The sequence below is a fragment of the Serinus canaria genome, chromosome 1A (assembly GCF_022539315.1).
Source record: "Serinus canaria isolate serCan28SL12 chromosome 1A, serCan2020, whole genome shotgun sequence".
In the NCBI taxonomy this organism is placed as follows: Eukaryota; Metazoa; Chordata; class Aves; order Passeriformes; family Fringillidae; genus Serinus; species Serinus canaria.
The window spans coordinates 45,332,661-45,346,362 of NC_066314.1; the positions used below are offsets into that span (position 1 = coordinate 45,332,661).

General features: G+C 37.3%; 1 protein-coding gene across 1 annotated transcript in view; it reads right to left on the reverse strand.

The window, feature by feature from the left end:
• The window catches only part of ANKS1B (ankyrin repeat and sterile alpha motif domain containing 1B), a 410,803-nt gene that overhangs the window by 334,369 nt on the left and 62,732 nt on the right, over positions 1-13,702 (reverse strand). The window contains exons 5-6 of the mRNA XM_050969884.1: positions 8,709-8,784; positions 6,489-6,590 (exon numbers count right to left, since the gene is read on the reverse strand). Of these exons, the coding sequence (XP_050825841.1) occupies positions 6,489-6,590; positions 8,709-8,784 (178 nt within the window). The remainder of the gene's footprint in view (positions 1-6,488; positions 6,591-8,708; positions 8,785-13,702) is intronic.

Consider the following 13,702-nt stretch of genomic DNA (forward strand, 5'->3'; position numbering starts at 1 on the left):
CCTCCTGGAGGCTAGTTCTGAAGAAGAAATCCCAAGTTCAACATAAGTCTTAAATACTTACTTTAAAAAACAGAGTTCCTTCCAGAAAACCTTTACAGCTGGCTCTCACAAGGTATGGTACAAAAGGCTTACAACAGGCTGGCAGCATGCCAACATTGTGAGGGTACAACCCTCGAGACTTTGGGCTTTTGTGGGACTACTACTCCTAACTTGGTTTATGCTATTGAAAATTCTACCTGATACATACAAGATAAAGACAGGGCCTCAGTTTAAAGAGGCTTATTAGGTAGGTAAATGTGCACTTACCCATAACACTGCCAGAGAAAGAGACACAGAACAAGTGACCTGTATCAAGAGCCAAAAAAAACCCACTAAAATCTCCGGCTGCTTTCACCAGCAGCTGCATTCTAATCACCTGCAGCTGGCTAGGAATCCATCCTCAAATCCTGCCCAAACTTACTCACTGCTGGGTGCTTGAGAGACTGCTCAGGGTGGATCATTCTTCTCAAAGCAAAAAAAGAATTCAGAACAAAGCTAAGCTTAGTGACTTATAGCACTGAATGACCAGAACAGTGTCCCCATCTGTGGTTTCACACAACTTTAGAAGAAAAACCCATCATTCCTACCACAGGGGAGAGTCAAGGCTGTTTAGGACACAACTGGTCAAATTCATAATGGGAAGAATGGACCATTTTACTTCTTCACCTTACCCAGAATGAACTTTACAGGTCAGTGTGAAGTGAGGACTACTGCAGCTCTTAATACTAAGAGTTCAAAACACTTGGTCAGTTTAGTAGGATTGTTTTCTGTAGTTACCAGATTTTGCCAAAGTCCCACTCAACCTAAATTGGGTCCTGTGCACAAAAGGTAATACCATAAAAGTGGTCACACAGCAGTGGAAATAAGAACAGTGGGGACTATAACTCAAGAAGGGAACAAGCTCTGGGAAGTTTCAAACAGCTTTCTTAGTTTCTGTAATACCAGTTAGGCCACACCCAAAGAGATGGGAAAGACTGAACATAGAAGCAGAGAAACACAGCTGCATATCCAGCATGAAGAGAGCATGGCCCAGCTAAGCTGGAGCTGCTCCTGAACTTCCAAGGAGTATAACAGCACAACTTACCTGAATTTCAGCTCCTCTTAGATCCTAATTTCTCACTGAGGTAGTAGGGTTAAGAGTTTTGCTTTGTTTACAAACCTTGGCTTTTAGAGTAATGGTTATATTTACCTCTGAAAACTTTTTATTTTAATGGAAAATAAAGAACCCAAACAACTTATTTTAATCCTTATTGTCCTTTAAATGAAGTATAGGCCACTTTCTTTTGTTTTTATACCCTACTTCAGCCATGCCATGCAGTAGATTCATAGAGAATTCTTTCTAGAACAATTTTTCCCTAAGGAGACCAAAAGGCTCTTTAAAACTCTAAAAAAAAAAAAAAAAGGACAAATTTGACCAGAATATAAATATTAACACTCACCTTTTTAAGCAGAAGACTTTCTGAGTAACTAGATCAGAGAAATAAAACTTACAGAAACCAGTCCCCTCCATAGCCAATATCCCTGCAGAGGGGTGCTTACACCTCCTTCACATCTTTCTGAAGAGCAGCAATCTTCAGAAAAACCTCTGCCCTCCCTATTACTCTTCCAGAACCAGTCTGAGGATTCTGCAGCTCTATTGAGTCCTGGCCCAGCCAGAAAACTCCCAAAACAGCTCACTTGCCCCCATGGGAAGGAACCCACCTGAGGCTTTGTGACCCAATTTCTCTTCTCTTTAAAGCTGCTGCAGTAGCAGGACACTGACTGCTAACTACCAGGGTCAGGTGTGCTAAGGTGACAGACAAGCTGAGATGGAGGCTGGTTCACTTCAGTCTCCTAAATTTCAGAGGACAACTTCTAAATGATTCAAGTTAAACTGAATCCCAGAGAAAGCTGTAATCAATAGATGTTTTTGTGCATGTGTTCAGGGAAGATAACAGAAACAGGCACTGAAGTACTCCTGTGATTGTGAATAGGTAAGGTTGCAGCCAAACTTTCAGTCTCAACAACAGTAGTTAAATTAATTCATGAATGCAGTCAATGCTCTACAGCCTTTGCACAAGAGCCTACAGAAAAAGTTGAAAAGTCTCCAGAAAAACAAAACAAAATGAACCCATAAACTAAACAAAACAAAAAATAAAAAATAAAACCAAAACAATGAAGAGGAATTGAGATCTCCATAATTTTCATCCCATGCAGCTGTAATCAAATCCTTGATTGAAAACCTTTTCCATTCTTCCAGCCTTGACTGAGGCTGGCCTCCTGCACTCAACAGAATGGAAGATCTACTTGTCCACAGAAAGAGGAGAGAGAGTGAGAATACATTAAGGAAAGAAAAAAAGAAAAGCCAGTGGTAATGTCAGCAAAGCTATTGAAGCAGAGAGGAATAGAAAGGAGTTCTGGTTCTGCAGCTGCTTATGTATTTTATGTATTTTCCATTTATGAATAATTTGGAAACAGGTACAAACAATGTTAGGTTCCTAAGCATCTTCAGCAGAACAGAGGAAACAGTTTTCCACTGCATCTCCCTCCATGCTGTCTATGCAGCAACATTTACTGGGGCTCATGCCATTTTTCATCTGTTTATCTACTATCTTTGTTTCATAATAACGAGAATTCTGCTTCCAGAAATAGTAGAAGAGCAAGATTCTACTAGAGAGCATAGTGGGCTGTGCAGAAAGAGTTGAAAGACGGTGCAGCTCACACCTGCATCACGTTCACATGTGCTGACACTAAAACACAGCTGGTTGGTTTAATTTTAGGCCTACTAGCCTTGGCAACATCCCTTTTATCTCCTATGCCTAATTATAAAAGCCCTAAGTGCCAGCACTGTTAACTGCTTCAGCACTGAGTGCTGTTGTTTCACTAAAGCCATGAAATCCATCCAGTAGCTTGGCCTTGCTTGGCACAGTATCCTAATTCTCTCCTCTTCCAGTACATAGTACTTATACTGCTATTTCTTCCTTACTACATTAGGAATCTAAACCCTAACAAGTATTTTTAAGTGAGTTCAATGCTGCTCAGACCTGATGAAGACACAGAAAATGATGTGACATATACAAAAAAACATAGAAGTAAAACCTGAACTGTCATTTCTATTAATTCCAACTATAATTAACAGGCAGTAAAAAAAAATTTAGGTGTTCTATAGCTTACTCAGCCTTTTTCCTGCTGCTCTTTAAAGTGATCTTTTAATTTATTTTCCTTCTATCAGATAATGTGCCAGCATCTCAAAAAAGGCTGCAGACTTTGCAAACACACAAAAAAAAAAAACTTTTGCAGGAACTTCCATTGCTCTTTTCTCAGGATAGTGAGAAAATATGTAAAAGAAGGATGACAAGAATGCTAGGATCACTTCTAAAACCTCATGAGCAAAAGGCTTTGTTTCTTTAAACCTACAATCTGTAAAAATTAATTGTCTAAATATTCTTTAAAAGAGGGAGAACAATTTCTATTTACAATCCTTAAAATCTGGGAGGGCATTTATTCACAGGTGGCTACCAGCCCTATTGGGTTTAGCATCAGCTCATGTGATTTAGTGTTACTACCTACATTAACTGCTTCCAAACACAGAAATTACTTTTATCTCCTTCAAAGAAGTTTGTTATAAATATCCCCAAAGCCAACTAATTTTCTTTCTAAACATTTCTTCCAACTCTGTTATCCCTCAGCATACCAGGCCCACCAGTAATACCAGTCACATAATTTCCTTACCCATTACTTCCAGCCTGTTCATATGCATTCTTCAGCCTTTGTTTTATATTTTGAAAGCTAATGTTTTGTGGCAGGGACAAATACAATGCTATGTTAATACTATAAACTGTAAAGTGACACTCAGAACAGTGCAAGAGGGAGCCAGAAAAAAAATAATGAGAATGCCTGGTGATAACATCTTGGTCTACCCTGGCAACAAGGTGAAAGAACAAATCAATGCCACTATGTCTGCATAAAGCACAAAATTAGCAAGAAACTTAAAACATCTGGCCAGTAATTGTCTGACATCATTAATTTAATTTCTATTTCCTATAAGTCTACATGAAAGAGCCATGTAAGCTGCTCTAGACAACCATCTGAAGACAGCAGCCTGAACAGGAATGTATTAGGAAGCTACTAAATCTTTCTCAGTAATTGCCCTTTCTTAGCATGGAATTCATTATGCACTGAAGTCAAACTCAATTACAGTACATTCAAGATTCCAAAAACTCTAATGGTTCACTGATTTATCAGCTACAATAGGATAAATACCCATACTTTAGTGAAGAGTAGAGTCAGCTCTCTTTTAGAGGAGGGTAGGTCAACTGTATCATCAGAAGTGCTAGTACTGAGTCCTGACACTCCTGATTTTTTCAACTTCAGCTCAAACTTTGATGGATAAAGATTCAGTGAACATTTTCCTGATGAAAAATAATCTATGTAAGTTCCCCAAATGAGTTCTGAAGGAGCTCCTCAGGTTGTCTTAAGAGTCAGAATGGCATCTTTGTGACCATTTTTCATTTTTGCACATCACTTCTGATTATAGGCAGAGAGTAAAAATAAACAGCTGCTCATTACAAGACAGTTTCATCACACTAATAAGAGCTGAAACTACTAAACAGTCATTTTTATACTTCAAGGCACTCTTTCAAAAAAGACTGCATGTCAAAGCAACAAAAAGGATTGAAATTAATATATTTCTTTTTGTGTGTGTGTGGTAAAGACTGAGGGCAGCTACTGATCCATCAACATGAGAAACCCATGAGAGGGGGTGTGGTTCTTTATTACTCATAGAGAAACTTTGAAAAAAATGTTCATCAGTGGGGTTAGAGACTGCAAGGTTATCACAATAAGGATAAAATGGAACAATAAAGAGGTAATAAAATTAAAATTAGTTTAGTTGGTGATTCATTTTATGAATCTTAAATTCATACCTGAAGGATGATTGATTTGGATGTCTAAGAAAGTGGGAGCTCTGACTGACCATTTTCCTGCCACTGAAGAGGTTCCAGAATGACATTTACCCTCTTTTCCTCCCCATGGTAGTGTGCTCATACTGCAGCTCTGTGAGGACTTGAAGTTTGAGTCTGACTCAAATTAGAAACACCCTTCTGCTGCCAGGGGAAGCCCTGTGTCCCCCACACATGTCTTCCTCCCACTTTTCAATGCACATTACTGTGAGTTACTTGGGACAGAGGTAACTTGGAGACCTGAATCACACAGGAGGCTAGCAAATAAAAACTACAGAAAGTATAGTTCTGTATTTTTAATACTATTTTTCATTATTTTATATACAGAATAAATATATATTTTTGTATTCTACCAGTTCTTGTACTGAATCAAGTCACTTTGAAGTCTGATATAAATGGGGAATATGTAAGGGAACTGTGTAGGTGGAAGTAAGGGAGGAGGAAGGGGGGAAGTGAGGGAGGAGGCAAAAGAAAATAGGAAGAAGGGAGAGAGGGAGACCTCAAGGCAATCTGTTAACTGGTTCAGCTCTAACATGAATCTGCTCCTTACAGGAATACCTCTCCTAGAGCCTGCAACATTTTCAATATCCTTATAGGAGCTTTGTATCTTCAGTCCATCATCTTACTGGAAAACTTTATGGAAGCTGGTCAACCAGTTTGGAAGTAATTCAGAAAAGAAATGACACAGTATGGCCACATGACCTTGTTTTCTCTAAGAAATATTCTTATAAAATACAGTTATGAGGGAGTCTGTCATGTGTAGAACCAACACTGAACTGATTAAAATGGCTTATTTAATAGTGGGAATAATCAATACAGATGAAGATGCAGCACTGATACCTTCAGGGACCTCTTCTGTCAAATGCACTTAATGAAAGGCTAAGCTGAAAATGCAGGCAACAAATTCTATAGAAGAGAAGAAATGATGTTGAACACTGAGTTATGTTGTAGTTCATGTTTCATCACTTTACATCCATCTTCTAGAGTAAAAGATTGAAATAAACAGTGAACTTCCATCAACCTTACACTATGAAAGTAAGATGGGGAATGAGAACAAATGCATGTACAAAAAACTTATTATTTCTCCTACAATAACAAGAAATACTGCCTAGTTTATATTTTTTCATTTAAGGAAAATGAAAAAATATAATGAAATGGTTTGAAAATTTGTCATAATCTTTCAGTCATTTAGTTGCTACAAATCAAGCATTTCAATTGTAGGTTATCATTACAATTTAATGGAACTGCTACTGAAATATTGCAATATGTTATGGTGTAATGAAGAATGTTAAAAGACTATAAGTGATATGCCATGGTAATGTCAGTGGCCCACAAAAAATGAAAGGGTTTACTCTAAAATTCAGACATTGGACAACTTATTTTAGTTCAACTAGTCTTTTTAAATCAAAAGACTGCTCCTTTGTGTAATGAAACATGTAAAGATTAGAAATTACAATACACAATAATATTTCTCTGTTGTCTCTAAATGTGTAATTGAATATGCCTTACCTTGAAGTAAAGCTGCAATTTGGAGAGACTGCTGAGATGGATGCTCTTTAAGTATATCCAAAACCGTTCTACCCAAACTGTCCTTTATGTTGGTATCAATTCCTGAAAAAGAAATGAATCTGTGGTGGGATATTTAACCCTAAATGCTTCAGATTATAAATGTGTTATATCAGCCTGAGTTATCTGACAAATTGAAAGCAAACTGTATTACAGCTGAAGTACAGGACACATTTCTGTTTAAAGTTTGAGTAGCTTAAAATTTACATGCTGACATGAATGGTTTTTATGCTTCTGTATATCATGGGGATATAAAGTCACCAAATTTGGGATTATTTTAACAGATTTTCCTAAGGAAGAGGCATCCTGAAAAGGATATTTTGTAAAATCAAGAAATTCTTTGAATGTTTTTCCTACATTTCTCCAAACTACTTTAATTCCTTGGGAACTTTCTAGTCCAGAGTTCCAGTATGTGTTTCCAGAGCAAGACTGAAAAAGTTTTTATCTATATGTTAATAAAGTTGTACTTCATGGCAACATCTTCAAAATTCCTTCCATGAATTGACTGAAATATCCACATGTAGAATACAGGCACTATAAACAGCCACAGGATTTCCTCACAGACCATCTATTACTGGTAACAAAGTGATGGCTGGGCTTAAACTATGAATTAAGTTTGAGGCTTGCCCTGGATGTACAGGATACTGCATGACTCTACCTTTGCCTTCTAGGAGCTTCCTTGGAAATTCTGCCTTATGGTAGAATGCTCAAGTTGTTTTTCAGTTTAGATGTGCTTTCATAACGAGTAAAGATATGAAACGTCCTAGCAAACAAGGTGAAATTCTTTTCAGGACACCAGAGAAAAACAGAGGAAGCAGGATTTAAAAGGACATTCTGAAAGCATTCTGAAAAGGCTGCAATTTCCTAACCTAATTGAGATTTTCCTAATTTGTTTTGTGAGAAACACAAAATTTTCTCACTGAAAAAACCCCAAAATATTACCGGGCTATTTAGTGGTGGCAATTGACTTTCAGAGGGCAGACATACCAACTCATATATTTTCCTTTGTAGTGGCTACTTATTACATCTTCTGACACTTTTTGAAGCAGAACTAGAAAAGAGGGGATTGTTAGTACAAAAGGCAGAAGATGGGGAGTGTTGCAGAAGTGCAGAGCATTTGGGGTTGAAGGAGTTCACAGTGAAGATTCTACTCCACTGTCTTGACAATTGTATACTGGTAGAGGCTGTAACATGTAATAATCTGAAAAAGGTGGGCTTTTTCTGTGATCTAAAGGGCTTCCTATGTTTGTGTGATGTTCTCCAGTCCTTCCTTTTTTAGGAAGTAAAAAGGCCTTTTCAAGGGCAGGTAAAGATCCCTCTCAGCCTCTTCTTTTTCATCCAAACAGAGAAGCAACTTGGAAGGACCATTTTTTTTCTGAAACCAGGTCTGAGATCAGGGATACACTAGCTGAGATTCAGAAGAAGAGCTGTGATTAGGATATACTTTCTTTTGCAATATATATGTAACACCACAAGAACTGATAACAAAGATCAATGAGATCCCTCTGTAATGGAAGTTCATGGATCTGCAAGAAATTATTTCTAAGTATTTTCATTCTCATAAGTCTTACCATTTACCTGAGAAGACAGTTGTCTAGATGAGTAATTTACCTACAACAATTCTGAAACTTACTATGCAGTAGATGGGTTGTTTGGACTTTATATCCCTGTTCTTCTTTTCTTTCAGGACAAATGCAATTCTCAGAGACACTGTGCCTTCCCCTTTCTTTGCAGGCACTCAGTTTATCCAGGAAATGAAGAAGCAAGCAGAATGGTGTGTATGCTAGGAAGAGCTAACTGAAGGAAATAAATGTGAACATGAATCTTCTGGTCTCTACATCAAAGAATAGTCTTGGCTGCCTTTCAGAGTGAATAACAAAATTTTATGGAGCCATTTTGTTCTCATAATACATTTATTCTCAGAATACAGGGGCATACACTGAGTCATATATGGAATTTCTGAGTCGGGACATCACCTTTGTTCTCTGTATATAGCAATTTCCTTTTCTAAAAGAACACTGTTCTAATGAGAAGTACATGTGATTAGATTTGCAAAGGCTGATCAAGATAACAGTAATTTGTATAACCAAAACTTAAGGACACTTACACCAAGTTAGGAAAATTCAGGGTATTTGTTTAGTGTTTCCTGTAAATGAGATTTACCTGTTTCAAGCAAAATGCGTACTACCTCCACCTTTCCAAATAGGGCTGCTTCGTGTAGGGCACTCCCTTTTTCTGTCTAGAAAAGAAATATTGTGACATTTAAAATACTAATTAATATTTCTGTAAAGAATACACTTGGAAAATAAAAATTTATCTTTTCCCTTCTATTTTACCCATACATATGAAACAAGGTATAGGCAAGAATAAATACTAGAATACAAGATTTTTTTATTATTGTTCAAGACAAAACCAAAAATGCTATCAGTTCTACTGTAAAATTAAAAACTATATAAGAAAATACAGTAGGAATGGAATACAGCTCCCTGTCAACAAGCCTGAGTTTGTGAAAAATTCCTAAACTCCTATTACAGGCAGTGAAAATCTAGTCAGCACCATCAGTGGAACACAGCTCTTCAGCAGAGCCAGACAGTTTACATGTGGACATCTACAATCAGATGTTTTAATGTGAAACTAGATCACACCCTAGAAGGTCAATGCAGTTTTATGTGAGAGATGCCCTAGGATATCCTGGTGTCCAGCTGCTGGTTCAGTTGATGTTCACATTTGATCTGCCTCGCATCTGCCCCATACAGATGCCTTGGATACCCTAAGGCACCCCCAACAGCTTTAGATGCCCATGCTCATGTCATTTGAATTCTAACTTAGATGTCTGTGAACTTGATTTTGCAGATTTTTTTTGACACAGCATTCTTTGTGAGCAGACTTTTGAGCAAATAAAATTTATAGTACTGAAAAACACTATCTCTCTTAACAAGCTACTTTTCTTAGTATTTTATACTGAACAGAACCACTTTCCATCCAGTAGCATTAGCTAGAGCCCTACTAGATCTCACTGGGTATCTGACTTACCTCCTTTTTTTGATAGTAAATTAGATTTTGAAATTCATTTGTTACAAATATTAAAGATTTTGCTGCTTGAATTTGGTTTTTTTTATACTTTATCCAAGTTGTACTCACTATAGTAGAAAGACCATAAAGATACACACATACAAAACCCAATTCTGAAATAAAATAGTAATTCATTATTAATTAGTTGTGTTGGAATGCATCAGAGTTAAAGCAGTGCAATGACATGATATTTAGAAGTAATCAGAGATCCTGAGACAGGATGTGAGCACACTGTAAGCGTACATATGTCCTACTACTGCTTAGTACAAGGAGGTAAAAAGTAGAGCATGCCCAATGACATCTACATTCTGCACACCACTTATACTAACAGTATAACAGAGAGGAGAAGGGAGTCAGTAAGAGGATATACATACAAAACACATATCTCAAAACAACTTCTAATATTTCCACTTTCAGAAGCAATCCAGTTGAACATTCCTAGGGGTTTATTTGGAACAAGAAGACTAAATATGCAGATTTACTTAGAGATGGTTTCAGAATCCTTTACTCAAACAGTATCTTCAGGATATTTCCAGTTAGTGCAATTGACTTCAAAATGGGATAACTCTGCAATGACAATGCAACCACAGAGGTACACAGAGAGATTAATGTGCAGCTCAGAAATTTCTGGGAATGAGAAAAGTTCTCAGAAAAGTCACTGATTACAGCTGATTACTGAAAGAGGCTTGACATCAGCAATTTTGAGAAAAGCCTATTATCCTCTTGGTGTCATATTGCATTTCCTTTGGATTGGTCACTTACTGGCATGACTATTGGGTGGACCTGGTACTATTAAGATAAAGGTCTCTGTCATAGAGAAGGAATGTTAACAGCAGCTCAAGGGAGGTGGCTCCCCTTCTGTTCACTACTGGGAGGTCCACACCCAAAATGCTCTGTTCAGTTCTGGGCCCCCCAGCACAAGATGGAGATGGAGTTACTACAGAGAGACACTAAAATTGTTAAGGACTAGAACATCTCTTCTATGGGGATAGGCAGAGAGAGCTGGAACAGTTCAGCCTAGACAAATGAAGGCTTACAGTGGATCTCATCAATGTGTACAAATATCTGAAGGGAGGGTATAAAAAAGGCTAAGCCAGGCTTGGTCATGTCCAGTGACAGAAGAGAAAACGGGGGAAAACTGAAACACAGTAGATTCTGTTTGAACATATTAATTTTTTTTCTTTTTTTTTGGCCTTGCAGGCAACTGAGCCCAGTACTGGTACAGGTTGTCCATGAAAGTTACAGGGTCTCAGTCCTTGAAGATATTCAAAAGTTGTTTGGACATGATCCTGGGCAACTTATTCTATGGAATTCTGCTTGAAAAGGGGGAGCTGGACCTGATGACCTCCAGAGTTCCCTTCCAACCTCAACCATGCTCTGATTCTATCAATGATAAGAATTAATGATGTACATATCAACAATGAAATCCATAGAGTTTCAATTGTTAGAGGAAGCCAGAGCACTAAATTTTATTCCTATGAGACTGAACTGCAAAAATTAAAACCAGCTGCACCTTGACTAAAATTGTAGATATCATTCTGTACTAATAAGGATCCCTGTTTAATGGAAAAAATGGACTACACTAGTGATAACTGCACCATGATCTGACATTGAGAAAGATCAATGATCTGGCATACTCAATCAACAGCTTTGAAGATGAGGAATAGGATTACCCAGTTAAAGGGTGAAAGGGATCCTGATGTGGTAAGTGGCATGGGCAGCAGTCTTTCTGTTCATCAAAATTCCCCACTGGAGGAAAGGTAAGCAGTATTTTCCTTGATGAGAGGACACATCTTGTAAGAAATTGAATTAAAACTAACAGGAGAAGAGGAACTTCCTAGATGTGTAAGGCAAACAAATCTATCTGGGGGCAACCTAAGAACCAGAAGATAGTTCTGCTATGCATAAAGGGAGTACAGGAACTTAACCCACCTTTACACATGCAATTCATAGAGCTGGGAGAGGAATCCAAACTTAAATGCCATTTTTTTCCATATATACTTTCTTGCTTCTTAGCCTATTCTACCATGATATTCCTGTCATATCAGAACATGATCCTAAAATGCTTTATAGACATTCCCCACTGCCCTGCATTCTAGGTCAATCTGTGCTTTGTAACTCTGAGCCATCAGACAATAGTAATGAATGTCACATCCTGGAAATGAGATATATATTATGAACAATTTGTTCAAAAGAGGAATTTAAAAGGCACACCACATAAAAAGTACAAGGATCTGTACACTACAAAGGTGATTTTCTGAACAAGAGGGCAAATATTACCATGAAACTGAACTAAAACCAATCTGAAAATATGGAGATTGAAAGCACACTTGTAAGATGCAGACATGTAATCCTGCATAAGATGTCATGGAGATGAATGCTGACACAAATCTTGAAAGCCCTAGGCAGGATTTCATGGTAATAGTGAATAACTAACAAGTGAATCAGATTCCTCGACCCAAAAACTATCCAGAAGGCAGAAATGCCCTTGTTACCAGACAGTTCAGTTACAAAACTCTGCTTTAACTTAGAGGGAATGCTGAACCTCAGGATGAACAGGGCCAAGAGAAATTCAGGGTGGCTAAGTAGATGTATCTCTCTTTTTAAACATACATGTGCCTTACTACTTGAAGGTAGAAGTAAGTTCAGAATGTTTCCTTCTTGTGCATTACAGCATTTTCACAAATGGCAAGGATTAAAAAATGTAGTTGCAAGTAATTTCTATATATTATTTAAAATGTCCTAGAACTTACTTATAACAGTGTGCTTGTGCACTAATATATTCTTCTTGTCTATACTACAGCAAGTGAGTTTAAGATTTATAGACAATTTTCACTGCTTTACTTACTGAATCTTTCATTGCCTTGGATCATATTTTCCTGGCAAAGTAAACACTACCATTATGTTTGGAAAGTCTTTCCCAGTGATACTTAATACAGAAACTGCTGGCAATTTTTCAGGAACAAGGCAAGCTAAAGTATACTTGAGTTTGCTCCAATGGATAATATATTGACACTCTGGCATAATTTTCTGTATATGAAATACAGAGAACTAGAGCACAAATTGTGCTAAACATGATAAAACAGTCCCTGTCCCCGCTTACTACTGAATACAGGTACAATGTCACAGCTGGACACATAAACCAAGGACAGGAGGACACTGTCAATAAGCACACCAGAATACCCAGGTCAACTTGGCATACAATTTGCAGGCTCACAGAAAAGCATCAAGAGTTTTAATAATTACAGATTATCTTTTAATCATGTAAATATGCAAGAGCTTGTTAATCAGGTCACTTGTCTCGTCCTTATTCATAGACAGGTTGCTATAGTTCTGACATGGATTTCAGACAGACTCTGAAGGACAGAATGTAGCTTTGCAAACTGAGTCATAGAATATCCTCCATATACAGTGAGAGCAAAAAGGAAGGGGCACAGCTTTTGGCAGAACTACCAGTGATAAGCAGTGGAAATTGCCATCATTATTGGAACAGACAGGGAAGGCAAATAGGGACAGATGAAAGTTGGATAAACAGAAGAGGCCAAGATTTCAGGGTATTTATAATTATTAAACTACTGTTTACATGAAACATACTGAATTGTGCAGTGTCTTAATTTACTGAAGGCCCAAAGTCTATTGCTCAACCAAAACATGTGTATTTTGAATATCTTTCAATTTAAATGAAAACTCCAAAACATAAAGAGATGGAGCAGATTTGTATTGCCCACTCCTAAATAATTCCAGATTGAAGGATAGTGGATAGACTTGGGAAATTAATAAAATGTGTGATTAATTAAATAAAAAAATAAATGCTCTCTTTTATTAATCCAAAATTTTTGCTGTGGTTAAAAGTGCTCAGGGAGTAAAAAAGAGAAAGATAAGATGGCTAAAGTAAACCTCCAATTTAAATAAATACATCTTTACAACTACAAAGTGATACAAGACAGGCTACTCCTATTATCATCTCTAAATATTCTGAGAGGTCTTTATGGTGATAAACTCAATTTATTTAACATGTTTAAACATGTGCAAAGTTGTTGTTTACCACATAAGATTTTACTTTGCAAATTGTTCTTTCCCAAACA